Genomic DNA, 20,574 nt, shown 5'->3' on the forward strand with positions numbered 1-20,574 from the left:
GGATCACTGCTGCTACCTAGAAGTACAAAGTACATAAGGTCTATGATAAATGCAATAAACAATAGGTGCTAGAGTTGGTAAACAACATAAACTACCCTACAATAAGTACTAAATTAGTAAGTCAATATGAGAGCAGTGTCAGTTGTCCTTTAAATATTCTGCAAATAGATGGTTCTTCAGTCTGTGTTCGAAGACTGCAAGGGACTCTGCTGTCCGGACAGCATGTGGGAGTTGGTTTCAGCATCTTGGAGCCAGGACAGAAAATGGCCTCATTGCTTGTCGTCCATGAGTCCTGAAGCATGGTATTTCAAGCCGAGCCGTAATTGAGGTTCGAAGTACCGATCGGGCTTTGACTATTGACCTCGTGTGTGAAGGGGCAGGTGCACTTTTGGCTTTGTAGGCAAGCATCAAGATTTTAAATATGCGTGCAACTACTGGGAGCGCAGCAGTGGAGTAATATGTAAACTTCGGAAGACTGAAGACCAGTCGTGCTGCTGCATTTTGGACAAGTTGTAGAGGTTTGAGATGGCTCTTGGAGGAAGACCAGCAAGGAGCGAGTTGCAGTAGTTGAGCTTTGAGATTACAAGAGACTGCACAAACACCTGGGTAGCTTCCTGCGAGAGAAAGGGCCGAATCCTTCATATGTTACAAAAGAAAAATCTGCAAGACCGGGTTAGATTAGAAACGAGTTGAGAACGACAACTGGTTGTCCAAAGTTATACCCAGGCTATGGGCAGCTTCGGATGGTGATACCAGGGAGCTCTCGAAGGAAACTGAGGTCATGGTAAGGGTTGGAGTACCTGGGATGAACAGAAGCTCGGTTTTACTGGGATTGAGCTTCAGGTGGTGGGCTGTCATCCATGACGTGTGGCAGTCAAGCATGCTGACATACGTCTCGAGATCCGGGTGTCAGAGGGTGAAAAAGAAAGAAAAGTCATTTAATGACTTTGGCGTAGCTGAGTTAAATTACTAAAAGAAGGAGCCTGGAAATTGGAAATCTACTTCCCAGAGACTTGTACCATTGCCAATTTATTAAAACGCATAGCCTTATATTGTGAAGAGCATTGTCGAAGGTCAAAGCCGAGGCATGTGGAAGCTTGCAGAAATGAGCTCCGGAAAGTAGCCGCTATCTGGTCCTACCGACTTACAGGCTGCTGTCCGCGTCATCTTGGAAAGACGCAACGTAACGTTGGACTAGTTTAAACTGTAAAATGTGTTGGGATATTTGTGGAAAACGTTACAAACACAAACAACTTTAACCCAGCTCATTGGTTTTCTCCCTCTTCAGTAATGCGACTGCATTACTTCTCTTTTCTGTTCTGATTGCCGCGCACCAATTCGCCGAGTCAGATCCCTGCGGCTAATAAAAGGATTCCGGTTCTGACTAAAATGGGCCGTCTGAGCTCCGGCTGTGGCCAGAGAAAGTCGCGGTGACCTTCAAAAAAAAAGAAAGAAAAAAGAGTCAACCCGCATTCCCGCTACGGCGCATCATTCGCCGAACGCGGACTGACCCTGTTACGTCTCACGAGGACCCCACCGCGTCCGCTGCCTGGGTTTAAGCGAGTCTCGCGCTTGACTCGCGTGCATATTGTGCGTCGCCTTCGCGGAGCCCGAAGCGTCCGTTCCAGTCACGCGCGTGCTCTGGTGCGCACCGAGGGAGTGGAGCGCGAGCGAAGGCTGCATTGCCTACGTGCGTCGACCGCGCGCAATCCCCGCCCGAGACGGGGACGCACAATAACGCCGGACGAGCGCAAAGCTGATCTGTTGGCCTTGAGTGGGTGCGAGGCGATGCGCTCTCGAGCTCCTCGAACGGTAAACATGTGCAGGCTGTCGTGAGCGATCCGTGTCTGCCGACGTGGTTTCTGCGTTACCGTCGTCTGATGTGCTAAAGGATGGGATATTCCGACCCAACGGCCGGCAGAGATTTGCTGGGCAACAGATCTCTTTGTTTTATTTTCATATGCGCGTTTGGACTGGTGACGCTGGTGCAGCAAATTCTCTATGGAAAGAACTACATCAAGAGGTAAACGTGATTTACGCTTATTGATTTTAGGAAAATGTTTCTTAGTCGACCGCTTTCACTGTTATGATTGGCAGCCTGTTATAATGCACTTGGCGCAATGCAAAGTCAGATGCGCGGCGAAGCTAGACAGTTTATTTGATCAATGACAGTTGCAGTTAACGGTTTTCCTGATGAGGACGCCTAACGGCGGCAGGGTGCTGCGCGCCGCCGGTCTGCTCATGTTTGAAAAACGGCCCGAGGCTCCAGCTTCGTTCCAATGCCATACACAGTCCCACTGGCCGACTGTCTATGCTGCGCTTTGGTCCTCTTTTTTTCTTCTCACGTTTGACTTTTTTTTTTTTTTTAATGTTTCTTTATTTTTGTTTCTTCTCTCTTCAGCCTTATAGTCTACTGATCATACATCTAACATAAGACTTGTGCCACTGCGTTAAGGAACGACCAAAATCCTCTGAACTTGTGCCAAATGTAGCGTTGGAAAAGCAGTTCGTCATGATGTCAACATTTGAATGGATACCCTTGGGAAAATCGTGTGACGTAGGCTTGGTACTCTACACACATACGTGGCCCAGTGTACTGCTCCTGCAATGAATTATTAATCTGAACAACAACAGAGCATCGTAACACGAAAGTTGATGTTTTCCTGCCGCAAAGAATTTTGAGAATCTGTGAGGCTTTTAGAATGCAGATGGTTCTAAGCTTCTAGAACTGTTCATGTGTGTGTCAGTGTGAAATGGCGCCTCCGTTCTGCAGTGCATTATGGTTCCTGCATTCCAGCAGACGCCCATATGCTACTTTTGAAACCTTGAACCCACTCGCACCTGCCCCCTTTCACATGGGATTCATAACATCTGAACTGGACAGCCCTCGATGACTCGAAACCTGGCTGAACCCACACGGTCTGTACTCGGGGAGCAGACAGAAGACTGTGTGACACCGGGGACCCCCCGAGCCTAGTGCGTTTACGTCTGACGCCTAAACTAGTTCAGCCCATGCTGAATATTTCTGTGGCACCGTGGTGCTGTGTTTAGCGTTTGGTGTTCAGGCAGAAGAAATCAAGTGACCTCACACTCCTCCAAGGAGTCTGGTGTCAGAACCTAAAAATAAACATGTATTTATGTTCTTTAGATGCCAGTGTGAAGAAACATGAGTACGGGATCTCTCGCTCGCTCTCTGTGTGTGTGTGTGTGTAGAAGAAAGTGAAGTTTATCACCTCAGTTTTCAAGTGGATCTGTGACCTTGTGGTGTGATTTCTTCTTTGGTCATTAGGTAGTCTGGCTCCTTGAAGGTTTCAGACAGGTCCTTCATCAGCTGTGCAAGCAAAGTTTATGTCCTGATGATAATTTAAATGGGTTCTTCAAGCCTTTATCTTACAAATATGTCACTTTAGAACAGAAAATGGTGAATCCATTTCTGCATTCAAGAGGACAGCTCCTCCTCACCCCAGGTTCCCAGCTTTTAGAGTAAGTACTGTAAATCCCATGAACTAGATTTTATTTAATTTTATTGTGCCAGACTTTATAATGGGGTTTGACACTTCCTTAAAGGAAAGAATCCACAGTCTTTGTGTCTCAGCTAGAGTTTCCAGCAGTGGAGTAGCCCTGAGTTCTGGTGTTGTTTCCTGAAGCACGTCCTTTACCTCGTTAACTAATTACGAGGAGCTGACTCAGACGTCCTGCAGTGCTGAAATCACAGATGGAACTCTGTGCCTGCGGCTTAGACTACCACTGCTGGTAGAAGTGCCGTTCCAGTCCTGGGTCTCCCGATCAGTTCGGCTTGGCCGCTGAGGTGGTTGGAGCAGCTGGACGTGCTGATGCTCCCAAACAGTCTGACACTCCCTTATCCGAATCCAGGGAATCTCGCGCTTCCCCTCGTCAACCTTCCCTTCTCGCAGAGGTTGGGTTTCGCCTATGGCACTCTGTCGGCGATCGAGGCCGCCATAACGGCGAGCGCTCTGTGATTCGGCCCAGAAGGACTCGGGGTGCTTGGGAAAGAGGACCCGCTGGCGGCTGTGCATCGAAGCTGACGTCAAGCGCCTCCGTTCCTCCCAGGTCCCTCCGCGGTGTCCTGGCTCAGGGTGGTGTGTTCCTGCGGAGGTGAGGATTGTTAATCAGGCGGGTGGTTTTGGTCTACGTCAAATGGGCAGACATTGCGTTCTGTGCAAGCGCCTCGCTCGTTCCTCAGCAGAGGAGAGGCGACATACCTGTGGCACCAGCAAGGTGGGGACAGAACTGGATACAGCAACAAACAATAATACAAACAATAATAACAAACGTTACAACAGCAACAGTAATGAGAATGATAATGTCAGCATAAAGTGTAATACGTCTTTGGGAAACTTTCATATTCCTTGACAAAAGATACCAAATGTTTCTGTATTTGTAAGCAACGGGGATTAAAACCTCGAACATCTCACCAAGAGCAGCGCAGCCTCCTAAGGATTACACTGCCTCCCCTAAGATGTTGGGGGAATGCAGTGAAGATGTCAAACCATACACGTGGTCTCGTGCGGTTGCTCTCCGTAACCCCTCCCGATGCAGTGATGACCGTCTGCGGGTGTACCTCGAGGGTGACAGAGCCAGCAGTAACTTTAATCAGAAGATACTGATGATCTGAACAGAGAGTTTATGGGAAATCTCAGTACCACAGCCGAGGTCATTAACAAAAGTTGAGGGCATTTTTATATTTTCCCTCTGCCTCGTGTACGGTCTGTACGGCTTTGGTTGTGACCTGAGACTAATCTCTGATGGTGTGACTTTCACTGACTTATCCTACATTTAGAGAAAGATAACTGGATTAATTTAGGACGTGCCATTCTGAGGCTGTGATGTTCCCGATTCTCTCCAGGGAGTCAGGACTACTGGCCAAGCCCAGGATCCGCTACAGCGCGTACAAACATTACTGCCGCTCACCCATTATTGGCAGCAAGTCTGTCCGTGTAGCCTGTAAATCGTTAAGTATTGCACAGGAATGGTCTGTGTGTGTGTGTGTGTGTGTGTGTGTGTGTATGGGGAGGGGGCGTGGTTTGTGTGGGTGTGTGGTCTGAAAAAAAAATCAGTTGCATCATTACTGAAGTCCATTCATGGTCTGTACCAAAAATCACAACTGCAGAAGGATGATATTGATAATAACTGCTGTACCAACATCCTCTAAAACTACAACACGATAATGCTTTAATCCAAAACAAATCCGTTTGTCAAGTGCTGCAGAACGTAAAGATATGTTGCCTAACTGAATTTTTTTTCTCTCTGAACCTTTGTTATTTTACCGAGGAACGTTTATCCTGACACACCCTCACACACGTCGCCTCGGCGCGAGACCTGCGCTGGCGGCGTTTACCGATGAATGCACTGCCATTGCGAAAGTCTCCGTGTCTGCTGAGATTTTTTGCCCTGGTTCTCATGAGAGATAGCGTTGTGGTATTTCTCATGATACTGCTTCAGGACGGGTTTATGAATGATTTAACGAACTAACCAAAGAGTTAATTAATAAGCAATTACATAAATGACAAGCAGCAGTAAGTGGATGAGTGCCGGATAGCGAGGCCTCGTCTGTGCAGTAAAAGCGTGTTCTGCCTCAGCGTTATTTGTTAACACAGCAGGATGTTTTATTTCTCAGAAATGACGCTTTAAACGTTAAATGAACATTAAACAGTGTAGAAATTGATTTCACATTCTCTAGGTCAGCGTGTCAGTGTTTCTCTCAAATATGCCTTTAATGAAGGTGCAAGTGAGCGGACATACGAGTGCGGTCGAGGAGAGTCTCTGTTCTCCATAGCAACAGGGAAAAAAGGTGCGCAGTAGTGAGCGAACTCAAAACAAAAGCAAAATCGAATCAATAGTCAGGTGATTGGGAGCAGGACAGGTACGATGTGTGTGTGTGTGTGTGTGTGTGTGTGTGTGTGTGTGTATGTGTGTGTGTGTCAGTCAGCCAGCGGGTGCCAGTGGTACCAGCACAGCACAGGTCACTGCTGCCCTGTTTATTTATGAGTTATAACGGCTTATTAATGACTTTTAAGCTTTTTATGGCCTAATTCAACCCATGAATCAGTTCTTCCTAAAGCATTCATAAACACGTTATAAGGCTGACCTTAGGATGTGACCTTTCTCTAGTGCCTCTGTGTTTATATGCTTCACTTGCACGTGACTCTAATGACTTCACTGACACCTAACGAGAGAGAAGACATCCTCTGGAGCTGAGTGGGACTGCACTCTGACACACTGATCGCTTCTCCTGCGGTTTCCTCACAAACCACGTCTAACCTCAAATGTGTTTGACTCGTTTTTATGCAAAGTCCTAAACCCTAAATGCACTGCCTCGTTCTCTCACTAGTGGGCAACAGTTTACCCGCCTCAAGGGAGACGAGGTGGGCAACTGGAGTGGCATCGTTAGTTACCCCGATGATGGAGGGATGAAACCAGCCCGAAATGGCAGGAAAAGGTACAATGCCGCACTGGAAGCACCAACCGCTCCACCTGGCCACACCATCGACCGCAGCACCCCACAGAGAGAGAGAGAGAGTGAGTGAGTGTGTGTGTGTGTGTGTGTGAGAGAGAGTGAGTGTGTGAGCGTGAATCAGCTCAAACATCCCCCCATGCATGTTTTGGATGTGGTTAAACATCTGCGCGGAACAGAAAACAGCTGAAATGCCCGTTAACCAAATTACTAACGGCACAGCCAATCAGAGGCCTGACGCTAATTAGGCTCAATTTGCAATACCGCGGAGGGTTTTGCCAAGCCAAGGAGGAGGTGAGGATGAAAGGAGAGAGAGACAGAGAGTAACAGAGAGGAAGTAACAGAGAGGAAGGCAACAGGAAGAGAGATGGTTAATTCGGACCCGCTAACCCGACTGTCTGCATGTTGACAGATGCGTCCGTCAGAATGTTCAGCACTCAGAGAGCTCCGTAGTTATCGCGCCGTGCCTAGCCGATATTAAGAAGAAGAAAAGAGAAAAGATAAGGTAGGCCATTGACGACGATGGCGTCTCCAATCAGCTCCTCTTTCTTACCAAACCTTCTTCCCTCCGCTGTTTTTTGAGAATCATGTCTGTCGGCTTTTTCCATCTGGTCTGGGGGGCGTGTGCATTTGTCTACTGCCCGCCGTGTTGGCGCGCTCCTGGTCTGCTTGTGCATGCTGTCTGAACCTCCCTCCCAGCCCTGCACACCCTCTGACCTTCAGCCTCTGACCCCATCAGCCACACCCCCCCTCCCGCATCACCCCTGCCCCCGCCCGGACGTCACGGCGACGCCAGGAGTCTCCTGGCAAACCCGCTGGTGTTCTGGCTTCATGATCCTCTGTCTCTGTCCCCCATCAGCCATCACCGGTCATCTCCAGGGCCATCGCTGCCGGCCTGCACTGTGATGCCCGTGTGTGACTGTGTATGTGTGTTACTCACGCTTCTCCCCAGCTCTTCAGCCTCGGCGTCTGCCCATGCCCCCTTGCAAGAGGGGTTCATGGCTGTGTGTCCGGAACACACCCAAATACCCAGTGTGCACCTCTCTAGGTCACAGCACAGTCGTATGTTCATGACCCTGTTCCAGTCAGAGATGTATGGAATCGCTGTCCATGTGTGTCGATTCCTTTTGAATTTTTCTTCATTCCCTTGTTTGCATTTTTTTTTTTTTTTTTTGCCTTTTTGGTTGTCTCATTTCTACAGTCGTGTGCACTCGATTGCTGTCTGTCACCTGAGATCGACCACCATGTTGGCTCAAATTCAGCGGCCATTTTGGATCGAAACGACCTTCCTACGGGTTAAATAAGTGGGTGGATAAATGCAACCACTAGAGAACAGACAGATTTGTCCCCATCGTTAACAACTGAAATACATTTCTGCTAAGACATAAATCAGCTGGAATTCTTTAAAGCTTCGCAATTGCATAAATGGGTCGATAAACACAAATATGCACAAAGGAAGCCTTATTATTCTAATTACTAGCAAACCCAGAATGAGCATTTTGATAAGTGGATAAGCAGATCACATAAAAACAATCTAGTAGCGGAAAGGAGGCTTCCATTTTGCCATCTTTAGACGGATGCAGCCGACAGCCATTTTGTCTCTGGTAGTAATGTGTCTGTGCTGTGGCATTGCAGTGGATCAGAGACATCTGCGTTATTGCTCAGTAGAAGCCCATTAGACCTCACACGGCAGACACCTGGGCTCGTACAGATGTTACGAGACATAAAGAGACAGAGGCATATGGGAATTATCTGTGGTCCAGAGGTTCCAACATAGTGCTGTTCTCTTATTCATGTGCTGCATATATTCATAATCAAGGTACACACGCACACGGCTCTGTGTTTCTGCGCCGTGTTTCTGGTCATCATTAAACTCCTCTGAAATGTGTCACTCTTAAAACACAAACAGTTTAAACTCCTTTAAACTGTGTGAGTGTGTGTGTGTGTGTGTGTGTGTGTGTGTGTGTGTGTGTGTGTGTGTGTGTGTGTGGGAGTGTGCATACATTATTCCAGAAGAAGACTCTTTAACGTCAATCGTGAACAAGAGAGACATGTTAGGGTTATCCACGTTTTGTGTGTGTATCTGCGTGTGTGTGAGTGTGTGTGTGGGAGTGAGAGGTCGCCCGCAGGCTTAGCTGAAGTCTAGTACAGGTGCTGTCAGATGCTGTATGATTGTATTCAACCTGCCAGGTATCTGGATAGCTCTGATGGCTCCCTACAGTTCAACTCCACCGCCTGCCGAGAACTGCGGCAAGAGATTATGGACGTCAAAGTGCTCTCCATGTGAGTCTCTCTCTCTCTGACACACACACACACACACACACACACACACTCTGAATCTCAGATGTCTGCAAAGTGGGCTCCCCCGAGGGAGTCGTATTTCCGCTTTTTCCATTCTTGAATTGAGGGAGAAAGTCGGTAAAGGACATTTATTCAGAGACATGCTATTTCTGTCCCGCTCCGAGCCCCCGGAGCTCGACCCGCTAGCGTTCCTGCTTGCCCTGGCGTGACCGCGCCTGCCGTTAACGAGTGCCGTGTCCCAAGACATGGATGTAAGCAAAAGCCACTGCACTGCCTTTGGGCAGCGTATCTGACCTTGCCACTCCGGATGGGTTTCCATGGTGTGTAGAATATTTAAGGGAAAATCCCAATTTCTTGGTGAAAGTCCTAATAGAGAATGTGATCCTCATAAAAGGCCTTCTTAAGCTTCCTAAGATAAACCTTAGAGAGCCCGTTGATGGTGATTATTGTACATAGGGAGGACATTGGCACTATTTGGGTCCATTCGGTCCGAATTGCCCTCCAGGTTTAAGAGTAAATGCATGAGTTCACGTAGTATAGGCGCTTGCAAACACTGACAAAAAACACATCCATCCGCTATGATCAGTTACTACCTTGTGATAGCACAGAAGACCCGTTTATTCCCAACTTTACATGTCAACAGACTTTACGGTCCTGGATGCTCATGAGTTCCTTGGCGGTGTTGTACAGTTGCAAAACCCGGTTCGTACCGTATCAAAGTGGGTCGGTCAACTGATCAGCGATACATGGCTTGCTCTTGGCATCATTTTGGTCACTCTGTCATCACGCGAGATGACGATCACACAAACCTGACGGGCTTTGTACCACCCGCCATATCCAGCCGAGGTGTGATCTCTCGATAATAGAGGTGTGACTGCCCGATAACAGACCCAGAGTGCTGCTCTAATGTTGCTGACCCTGGCGTTGACCTTGACCTTGATGACTCGTCTTCGCTACAAGGCCGACTGACTCTACCGGGTCCCAGGACATGTGAGAGGACCCGTGGGATACTTTTGCCGCAGTGTTGCCGAAATAAGAGAATTTGTCATCTCCATCATCTCGTTATGTTGTATGTTTCGAGTTCTGTTTTGAGTCTGTACTCGCAGCAAGATTGTCTGAAATTTGGGAATCCCTCCTAGCGTGGTACGCTGCACGACGGTTTGACCGTCTGGAATTCTGTCTGGGTAGTTCGTGATGAAGGGCTTGTTTGCCTGGCCAGAACTCCTGCATGTACATAGTATAAGTGGACTTGCTTTGAGGTGCATTGGGGAGAATCCAAGGCGTTCATACTTCCCTCTTATATATCCTGTACACTTGTTTAATTTGTTTCTTGTTTCTCCTCTCCTCTCTCTCTCTCTCTCTGTCTCTCCTCTCTCTCCTCTCTCTCTCCTCTCTCTCTCTCTCTCTGTCTCTCTTTCTGTCTCTCTCTCCCTCTCTCTCTCTCCTCTCTCTCTCTCTCTCTCTCTCTCTCTCTCTCTCTCTCTCCTCTCTCTTTCCTCTCTCTCTCTCTCTCTCTCCTCTCTCTCTCTCTCTCTGTCTCTCTTTCTGTCTCTCTCTCCCTCTCTCTCTCTCCTCTCTCTCTCTCTCTCTCTCTCTCTCTCTTTCTTTCTCTCTCCTCTCTCTCCTCTCTCTTTCCTCTCCCTCTCTCTCTCTCTCTCTCTCTCTCTCCTCTCTCTCTCTCTCTCCTCTCTCTCTCTCTCTCTCTCTCTCTCTCTCTAGTCCTGCTTACGTCTGACCTCACATCTGTGTTGTCAGACTGGCTGCCTGATGTTAATGCCGTTATGCAAACTCTGTTGATGCACGGTGTGTATTATTACTTTATGCTTGTGTGTGTGTGTGTGTGTGTGTGTGTGTGTGTGTGTGCGTGGGTCAGGGTGAAGACTTCAGAGCTGTTTGAAAGATGGAGAAATCTGCAGGCTTGTGCATGGGAACAGAGCAAGGAGGAGACCAACAACTTCAAGTAAGTGTCGCCCAACCCCCCTTGAACGGTATGTTTGTGTACTGATAATATATTGCGTTTGCATAGATCTAACTCCACCCCTCCCCCACCGTCCAATAGGATGTCTCTGTCAAGGTGTTGCAACGCCCCGTCCTTCCTGTTTACCACACGGAGAAACACACCCTCTGGCACCAAGCTGCGCTACGAGGTCGACACCAGTGGCATACTGCATATCAGTCCTGAAATATTCAAGATGTTTCCCGATGTGAGTGGCAAACAAACACACACACAGTAGCTTTTTCCACTGCAGCCTTTCCACATCACTATACCAATGCCTGCTCATCCCTGTTGAAAGCCTTCAGTCAAGCAACTGTTACCTAGCAACCCATCTGGAGCAACTGTCACCTAGCAACCTCCTCCCAGCGGCCATTAACAGCCTCAAACTGGGATCACACCGCGGCCGTGTCGTTCCGTGATGTCTGTTTGTGTTCGTTTCCTTTCTTGATCTCGTCCCTCAGGATATGCCCTACTCAAAGTCCCAGTTCAAGAAGTGTGCCGTGATCGGCAACGGGGGCATCGTCAAAAACAGCAAATGTGGCAACGAGATCAACTCCGCAGACTTTGTCTTTCGGTAAGGTTTTGTCTTCCTGCAGCGCTTCACGTCCTAGAATTTGTTCCCTGTCTATATGGTCGTTTTCCCCGTTGGTCAATGTGTCTCTACCACTCCGGGCCTCTGTCAGACTGTCGGGATCTCATCCTGTCGGCGAGTCTCTCTTCACGTCCGGTGTCTCTCTCAATCAGTCAGGGATGTAGATCTGCGTTGTGGCAGATAGCGAAGCGTAAATCGCAGCCTGAATCCGTCCCCGAGACCTCGAGACACGAACCCAAAATTGAGACCATGAGACACAAAGAGTGTATGAAGCGTGTGCCAAGTGAGTTATGTATTTCTACAAAAAAAGACTACACTAAGTAATTAAACTAACGTTAAATAATTAAAATAACAATTCTTTATGGTCAGTGTCTGTATTGTTCAGTGTCTCTCTTTATGTCCAGTGTCTTTTTCAGTCAGTATGTTTCAGTCTATCACGGTTTCTCTGGCCTGTTCATTGTCTATATTTTTCTTAAACAACAATTCACACAAACAGCAGTTTTAAAGCTGTTCTCTGCTAAACTACCACCCTTAAACTGTAACAATAATGTAAAATAACCAAATTAACAACAATAATGCTAATGCTAACAATAATACGATAAATGTAAATAGCGTATTTCTTTCACCTATGGTTGCTTTACAGTACAAACAATAAAAGAAATACGTGCAAAAATCCCCCCAAAAGAAAGCCCACGTAATGGCACCGTGAGCCAGGGAGCCATGAACACGCTTCTGGGCGTTAATGTGCAGTACCGAGGCGACGTTCAAAGCAGGCGTGAAGCGCACAGTGATCACACTGACTCCTGCAGTCGACGAAGGGAATGACCGAGCTGGGACCTGATACTGTCGTCAACAATGAGCGCAAAAAAAAACCACTAACTGGGAGGATATGAGGGCCGAGTGTTGAGTGAACGGAACGTTTGAAGCTGCGATTTCAGCGAGGAGATGGCAGAGACATTTCCTGAGGATCTGAGGTTAGGGGGATCCAGTAGGAGACAGCGTAACCATGGAGACGTGAGCCGCATCTGACCATGTGCCGTATGTGCAGTGGATCGAGATTAGGCCGAAAGACACTAATAAAAGCTAAATAAAGATGTTGTATTTAATATTTCAGATGCCTTCTTTACCAAAGCACAGCTACCCCATGGGGAGCTGAAATAGGACTTACTGTGCCACATTTCTCTCTCTCTCTCTCCCTCTCTCTCTCTCTCTCTCTCTCTCTCTCTCTCTCTCTAACTCCATCTTCCTCTCTCTCTTTCAGATGCAATATTCCTCCCATCTCTGATAAGTACTCAGTGGACGTGGGATCCAGGACTGATCTCGTGACCATCAACCCCAGTATAATCACAGAGAGGTATATACCTGTGCACATGCACAGAAACAAGTGTGATACACACTCCCATACACACGTTTACATGAACATGCACACAAACAAGTGATACACGCTCTCATACACACGTTTACATGAACATGCACACGCGATACATGCTTCCATACACACGTTTACATGAACATGCACATGCGATACATGCTCCCATACACACATTTACATGAACATGCACACGCGATACATGCTTCCATACACACGTTTACATGAACATGCACATGCGATACATGCTCCCATACACACGTTTACATGAACATGCACACAAACAAGTGTGATACACGCTCCCATACACACGTTTACATGAACATGCACACGCGATACATGCTTCCATACACACATTTACGTAATCATGCACACAAATCCACATATGCTGTATGTGGACACTTGGCCATCACAGCCCATGCCGAGAGACTTTGCTACGTTTATTTGAAGTTGTTCTTGTTTTCTTGTTCGCTTGCTCGAGTGAATAAACGCATATTTTGCCACCTGCACTCACACTTTGATCTCTCCCTATGAAATGTCACAGCTCCATGTCATCCATAAGGTTGAGGTCAGCACTCTGCTGGCCACCAAAGTTCCTCCACACCAGACTCGTCACGTCGTGTCTTTATGGACCAACGTGTTCACCAAGGGTCATGCCGGTGTGGGAAAGGGGCTTCCCCAAACTGTTGCTGCGTATTTAGAAGCATATACTTGTCCAAAATGTCTTTGCATGCTGTAGTATAACTAAGGGGCCCGAACCCTGACAAACATTCCCAGAACCTTATCCCTTCTACACCAAACTTCACTGTTTTCGCCGTGCATTCCGGTAAATAGCTGTCTCTGGTTGTCTCCTAGACCCAGATTATATTTGACAGTAACTGCGCTTACAGTTGACTGGAGAAAACGATGCGGGGAAGAAATTTCCTACACCTTTGGCATTGTATGACAGGACCAAAGTCACGGAGCTCTAAAGGACGACTCGTTCTGCTGGCCATGTTTGTCTGAGGCTGCACGCAAGACTTTTGCACATCTGATGGCAATGGGATGGCAAATCTGTGAACTCAGTTGTTAATAAAGGTGTCCACATACTTTTCGCCATACAGTGCAATCATACATGTTTTTTTTCCCTCTCTCTTTCTCTCTGTCTGTCTCTCTCTCTCTCTCTCTCTCTCTCACACACACACACAAACACACATACGCACACGCACACACGCACAGGTTCCAGAAGCTGGAGAAGTGGCGTCGTCCATTCTACGACGTCCTGCAGAACTACGAGAACTCGTCGTTGGTGCTGCCGGCGTTCTACAACACGCGCAACACCGACGTCTCCTTCCGCGTCAAGTACATGCTGGACGACTTCGGCTCGGCGCGCGGCGTCTTCTTCTTCCACCCGCAGTACCTGCTCAACACGCAGCGCTTCTGGGCCGTGCAGGGTGTGCGTGCCAAGCGCCTCAGCAGCGGCCTCATGCTGGCCACCGCCGCTCTGGAGCTGTGTGAGGAGGTGCACCTCTACGGCTTCTGGGCCTTTCCCATGAACCCCAGTGGCATCTTCGTCACGCACCACTACTACGACAATGTCAAGCCCCGCCCCGGCTTCCACGCCATGCCGCACGAGATCTTCAACTTCCTGCACATGCACGCGCGCGGCATCCTGCACGTGCACACGGGCGTGTGCAGGTGATTGCCCCGCCCCCCTGCCTCCCGGGGCTGAGGCGGCCCCTGACCCACTTTCCGATTGGTCGAGCTTTGGCGTGGATGTGTGCAGTTTAAGTTATTTGTTATTATTTTTATTTTTAGCTTCCGGTTTTAGCTGTTTTTGCGAGTGCAAGCTGAGAGCTGCAGTGTGTGTGTGTGTGTGTGTGTGTGTGTGTGTGTGAAATAATATTGTTGCCTTCAAGGGCCAACTGTTTATTTAATTTGAGTTTATTGAAAGGATAGCCTCTTGAGATGTAGCATTTTCAAGGGGGCCCTACAAACACAAATGCAAAATTATAAAACACAACATATAGAAATCATTACTTAACATAAACTGCAAATACCCAGATACAAACAGCTCTCTCTCCCTCGACCCCACACCCTCAACCCTCAGCTGTTATACAAAAGAGAAAAAAAACTCTAAAATATCTCAGATAATACATCCATTGCATCAACATAAAAGAGCCGTGCTCTTTTGGGCTACAAATTAATTATGCACAAATGGATTGTTTTAAGATGGGAAAATTACGATTTCCTGAAACAACAGAAGGAAGTAAACGATATCAGAAAAAGAGGAACATTATTCCAATTGGAAGGAGCTTTGTACCGGAAAACCATTCTTGGAGTTCTACACGGGTACCTCAAATCAAATCTCCATAGATAATTATATGTGGTAGTAAGAGGCCTAAGAACAGCATCCGCGTAATCGATAACGTAAAAGCAATGGAGAAACTCCAACTTTTGTTGAAAATTAAAACAGTTGAGCGACGAAGCGAACCCAGACAAACGTGCGTTTGGTGTCACATCGGCCAGGGGCTCACAGTAAAGTTCAAAACATCATCAAAAATAATGAGCCAGCCAAAGGGACCGAGCACCTTGCTACAGCGTTTCCCTGAAGTCATCCCGAGTCTGTGGTTCATGAAACCACCTTTGGACCAAGTTGACATCAGACTTTACAGAATTCTGGATTTGTATTATATCAGAGTTAGAAGTGTAAATAACAGCGTCATCTGCATAAAGATGAACCAGACAATTTAAGCATATTTCATGCTGTTTTTGATATTGTGAAGTCATCGGTAGTGTTGCTATATGGTGCTTGTTCTGTGTGAAGAAGTTTTGTTTTTTTAAAGCCATGGCATCCTTTTTGTGTAATGGTGGCTTTATAGTTCAATCGAAAAAGTGTGACGGGAATTCACGTTGAGCTTAGCTAACTACATAAGTATCCTTTAAAACGCTGTAGAAATACTGATAATTAAAAAATAATGTACCGCTATAATTTACCCCCCCTCCCCCAGTAATCTAGGAGAATCCTACGTCAGGATTGTTAACATGAGATGAAATATGGTTCTTTCAGCATGTTTGCTGTGAATAAACGTCCACAGATTCAATTAAGTAGACAAAATCATCATAGGCACTGCTGTGCCATTTTTTCACTACTGTTGACAAACGTTTTAACAGATTTCCAAGGGAACACTGTGAGAATTTCATTGTTCTCACTTTATAGTTTCTATCTTAAATCATTTTAAAATATTTATAATAGTTTTATACACATTGTTACACACGGTTTATGAAGCCTTTATGAAGTGTGTTCCTGGCCCTTCCACGATCTAGCCTGGACTGCTTATCCCCGTGGTCCACGACTGGACGTGATCTGTCTTTCTCATATATGAGAGGCCGGTTTGAATCTTTCAGAAAGTATCCGACAATATTTCTGGCACAGTAAAGTTTTGTCTACACAGATGAAACATATCTGGTCTGGTTTCTTTTGAAGTTGCTTGTAAATGATAACACTGGGGACCTCTAACTCCAAATGTTCAGAGGAAGAGGGGTTTTTTTTCCCAGTTTTTTTATGATAAGAGAATGGCTTTGAGAAATGGATTCAGAACCAGGAAACAGCTATATCAACATAGCTCACTTATACTGTGCATAGGTCTCCGGCTACCTTTCTGTACATCTATTTCACAGTGGTAAAAGAAGTGTCGAGTTCGTTCATTAAATGACGTAAAACTGTTGCCAACAATTTTGGTTTCTGACACTCTGCACTGAGTATTGCTATTTCTCAGTCTCTCAGCCTTATTTGTGCAATTGAACACTGTGCTACTTGACAAACATCCACTCGATGACTTAAGGGTGGTTAGTTGAAAGTTGTACATGTTTCCTTTTCAAAGGGACTTTTAATTTGGCATGCAAATGTACAACCTGTAGGTGACTTTTACAAATAGATTTGTTGTGCTGGATCACTGACAAGCTGCAGACGTCGTTTTAATTGTTTTGGAAAAGTGAAGGCTATACACCGAGCCTTTCAGCTGCAGTCTGGGACTCTGTAGGACTCTGAGTTTAACGCTGGGAGTTTTTCCGACTGTCCATAACCTTAGTATTTTTTTTTCTGTATCAACCTTTCTGCCTTCATGTGTGTCACGCCGCATTGCCTTATGGGTAAAGTTGCATGTACCACCTTCTTTTTGACTTGTCTTGTGCATGTTTTAAGTATTTCACACATCAGTTTACTTTAGATGAAGGAATGAAGTTCACCCAACACATGTTCTGTATTAAATATTCCCTGACTGTATGTTCTGTAAATTGTCTAGCGGTTACGGACATGCAAGTTGAACACATTTTTGTGCAACAACATCACATCGTGTTTCCTGTCACTCCTCTGGAACAGAAACCATTATGGGTACTACGATCCAAAAATGACATTCTGTTTCAGTACACTCATACAGGGCTGGTATGTTTTCACTAAAATGGTGAATAATTTATCATTATTAACTTAATGGTATTGTGGTTAACCAGTGTTAATCAGGCGAATCATAGATAGTTACTTTTGTATTCATAGTTTCTTTTTCTTCCTAAAGTCCCTAATAATACACACACACACACACACACACACACACACACACACACACACCCCACTCTCTTTTGTTTGTAGTGACCATTCTTAGGCTCCTGCATATTTATCCATCCCTCCTGAAAGCATTACTGTTATTTCTGTTCCCGTAAAACCTGGGACCTTTTTACCCATTCACGTAAAACCTGGGACCTTTTTACCTGTTCACGTAAAACCTGGGACCTTTTTACCTGTTCACGTAAAACCTGGGACCTTTTTACCTGTTCATGTAAATCCTAGGACCTTTTTACCTGTTCACGTAAAACCTGGGACCTTTTTACCTGTTCACGTAAAAGCTAGGGCCTTTTTACCTGTTCACGTAAAACCTGGGACCTTTTTACCTGTTCACGTAAAAGCTAGGGCCTTTTTACCTGTTCACGTAAAACCTGGGACCTTTTTACCTGTTCCCGTAAAACCTGGGACCTTTTTACCTGTTCCCGTAAAACCTGGGACCTTTTTACCTGTTCCCGTAAAACCTGGGACCTTTCCTCTTAATGGACATCTGAATTGAGCGTTTCCTCTGTAAGAAGGTGCACATGCACATATTCACTACTTCACCACAGAATAAGAATTTCATGTATAATCATTAAAATAAAAGATCTGAATGCGGACACTGTTTCACTGTTGCTGCGAAGAATGCCGAGAAACGTGGCTTTGCTGTGTTATATGTGTTGCTGAGTGTCTTTTTATCAAATCTGTAAATAAATTCAATCTTACTTATTGATCTCTATATATAGTTTTCTATCTATCTATCTATCTATCTATCTATCTATCTATCTATCTATCTATCTATCTATCTATCTATCTATCTATCTATCTATCTATCTATCTATCTATCTATCTATCTACACACATGCACACACTCCTTAATGCAAATTTAGAAACATTCTCTCTGTACTCCAAACAAAATGTGTCCATGCCCCTGCCCACATAACCCATTTTACTGAGAATGTGTTTCATTACCACGGACAGCGCCTGTTCCCCCATGCTGGTCCGCATTTGCTATCGTACTGCTGTTACAATTCAGGACCCGGGACAGCGCACTATAACGTCTCCAAAGCATCATTTACAACTGTGCCACATACAAGAGTGATCGTTTACTCTGACACGCACACACAGAATCCTTTCTCCACCTAGCTCAAACCAAGAATGCCTTACTGTGAATCTTCAATAATAAATTGCATCGTAATAAAACATTTCATAAATGGATTAATAATGCATTAGATTGTTAATCAAGTCAAGCCACAAAGCAGCTTTACAAAGAGTCGAAGCCTCCAAGGGAGTAAAGCCAAAGCAAAAAGAGCATGAGGAAGAAACCTTGAGAAGAACCGACGTTCTAGTTGAAAACAATATAAACAAATTAAATAACAAGAACAAATAAGCAATAGAAGTCTATTCTGGGTTCCTAGAAGTCCAAGTCTGAATTCAGTGAGTGTAGATGTGTCCGAAACCCATCTGGCACAACAAAGACCCTCAGTAATGCTGTGTGTGTGTGTGTGGGGGGGGGGGGGGGGGCTAGGGATGTGTGTGTGTGTGTGTGTGTGTGTGTGTGTGCGTGCGTGCACAGGATGCATTCTGTTTATCTTGGATCACAAGATATCTTGCAATTTGATTATGGATCCCAGTCTCTCGTTCGAAGCTCATGTAAATAATATTTCTAGGACCGCCTTCCTCCACCTCAGGAACATTGCAAAGATTAGGAACATGCTCGCCTCACATGATGCAGAAAAGCTAGTCCATGCATTTACCACTTCCAGTTTGGACTACTGTAATGGTTTACTATCTGGCTGTACCATTAAGTGCCTAAACAAGCTCCAGCTAGTTCAAAATGCAGCAGCCAGAGTTTTTACTAGAACTAGAAAGTTCACATTATGCCTATCTGGTTACTTTATATTGGCTCCCAGCAGAATTTTGTATTGATTATAACATACTTCTAATGACCTACAAAGCAATGAATGGTCTTGCCCCACAGTACTCCTAGTGCATTACAACCCTCCCAACAGCTTAGACCAAAAGGTGCAGGAACATCTACCGCAGGGGGCAGAGCCTTTTCCTATAAAGCTCCCACACTATGGAAAAACCTTCCTGTAAATGTTCCAGACTCAGACACAGTCTAATGCTAGGCCGAAAACCTCTGTACAGTTAGCTACTTCCCATCTTAGGTAAAGGTGTAGATCTGGTGGTCCATTGAGAGTTCTGCTAAACTGAGATGTTATGATGCTGTCACTTCACTTCTCTTTTTTCACTCAAGTTTGTTGACTGAGCGTGGTGAAGTGCTGATGTTCCAGGGTGCCCTCATGCCTGTGGTTCAACCTGTCTCAGTTGCCATGGCTACCCCCACCTCCCCCTGATATCCCCTCCTGTAGCCCACCACACCTCCACCCCAGCGCACTACTTCCCCGTTGCCCTTGGTGGACGTTCTTGTGCAAAGATGGGTTTCGGACACGCGCACAGCATCAGGACCAGACTAGGACTTCTAGAAAACCAGAATAGACATTGATTACTTATTTCTTTATTTTCCCCTTTCTCACATGACTTATTCTGCTCCTTATTGTTTATATTGTTAATATTGTGGTGACCGTTGTCGGCCAGACGAGGACGGGCCCCACCTTCGAGTCTATGTTCTTTTCAAGGTTTCTTCCTCGTGCTCAAGGGAGTTTTTCCTTGCCACTGTCGCCCTTGGCTTGCTCACTGGGGGCTCGGACTCGGATATTTGTAAAGCTGCTTTGTGAGTGCAGCTGTTGTAAAAATAACGACATAAATAACTTTGACTTTGTCTTTGCCTGCCTGCTTGAGCATACTTTATGTGTGTGCGCATAAACTCTTTGTTGGCCCACCTCAGTGTACATTAAGTGAGTTTGTGTGTGTGAGACTATGATGCCTTGGTTATCAGATGATAGTGGTATCAGGTTAAAGCAATACGTCTAATGGAAAGAGCTGGCATCTAGTACCCAGACTGTAGTGAATTTCATTTTAGGTTTGCATGGGTTTCCATCTTATCTCTCACTAATACACACACATATAATATACATATATATTTACGTAGAGGTGTGTGTGTGTGTGTGTGTGTGTGTGTGTGTGTGTGTGAGAGAGAGAGAGAGAGAGAAATTCCCCAATTTACACACCCTCGTATCTGAACATGCCTAATAATCTATCCTCTCTTTGTGCTGATGTCACCTACCCCCGATGTCCTGATATTACTGAGCCTCACCCCATCCCCGACGGACGTTCTAGTGGTACACGCCCACACCATCGGTAC

General features: G+C 46.0%; 1 protein-coding gene across 5 annotated transcripts; it reads left to right on the top strand.

Annotated features, from left to right (window-relative positions):
• Positions 1-823: 823 nt before the first annotated feature.
• st8sia5 (ST8 alpha-N-acetyl-neuraminide alpha-2,8-sialyltransferase 5) lies at positions 824-20,388 on the top strand. 5 transcript variants are annotated; one of them, XR_004775477.1, is made up of 10 exons: positions 827-2,023; positions 4,868-4,972; positions 6,353-6,460; positions 8,666-8,758; positions 10,650-10,736; positions 10,836-10,980; positions 11,234-11,346; positions 12,626-12,718; positions 13,952-14,606; positions 20,364-20,388. XR_004775477.1 is itself a non-coding variant. In XM_027030215.2 (9 exons), exons 1-9 carry the CDS (start codon positions 1,893-1,895, stop codon positions 14,412-14,414), a joined length of 1,326 nt encoding a protein of 441 aa, XP_026886016.1. In that variant the 5' UTR covers positions 824-1,892; the 3' UTR covers positions 14,415-18,035. The 5 variants fall into 5 exon arrangements, 4 of the variants coding, with proteins under 4 accessions (XP_026886016.1, XP_035377107.1, XP_026886017.1 ...); XM_027030215.2 differs by lacking the exons at positions 4,868-4,972; positions 20,364-20,388 and adding an exon at positions 6,888-6,980 and having other exon boundaries at positions 824-2,023; positions 13,952-18,035; XM_035521214.1 differs by lacking the exon at positions 20,364-20,388 and having other exon boundaries at positions 13,952-18,035.
• Positions 20,389-20,574: the final 186 nt, after the last annotated feature.

Source organism: Electrophorus electricus, chromosome 22 (genome assembly GCF_013358815.1).
Source record: "Electrophorus electricus isolate fEleEle1 chromosome 22, fEleEle1.pri, whole genome shotgun sequence".
Taxonomy (NCBI): Eukaryota; Metazoa; Chordata; class Actinopteri; order Gymnotiformes; family Gymnotidae; genus Electrophorus; species Electrophorus electricus.

Excerpts from the sequence above, each read along its gene's own strand:
- st8sia5 (XM_035521214.1), top strand. The coding sequence starts at position 1,893 with ATGGGATATTCCGACCCAACGGCCGGCAGAGATTTGCTGGGCAACAGA. Across the intron at positions 8,759-10,649 it reads GACGTCAAAGTGCTCTCCAT|GGTGAAGACTTCAGAGCTGT; the intron begins GTGAGTCTCTCT and ends TGCGTGGGTCAG. Across the intron at positions 10,737-10,835 it reads GAGGAGACCAACAACTTCAA|GATGTCTCTGTCAAGGTGTT; the intron begins GTAAGTGTCGCC and ends ACCGTCCAATAG.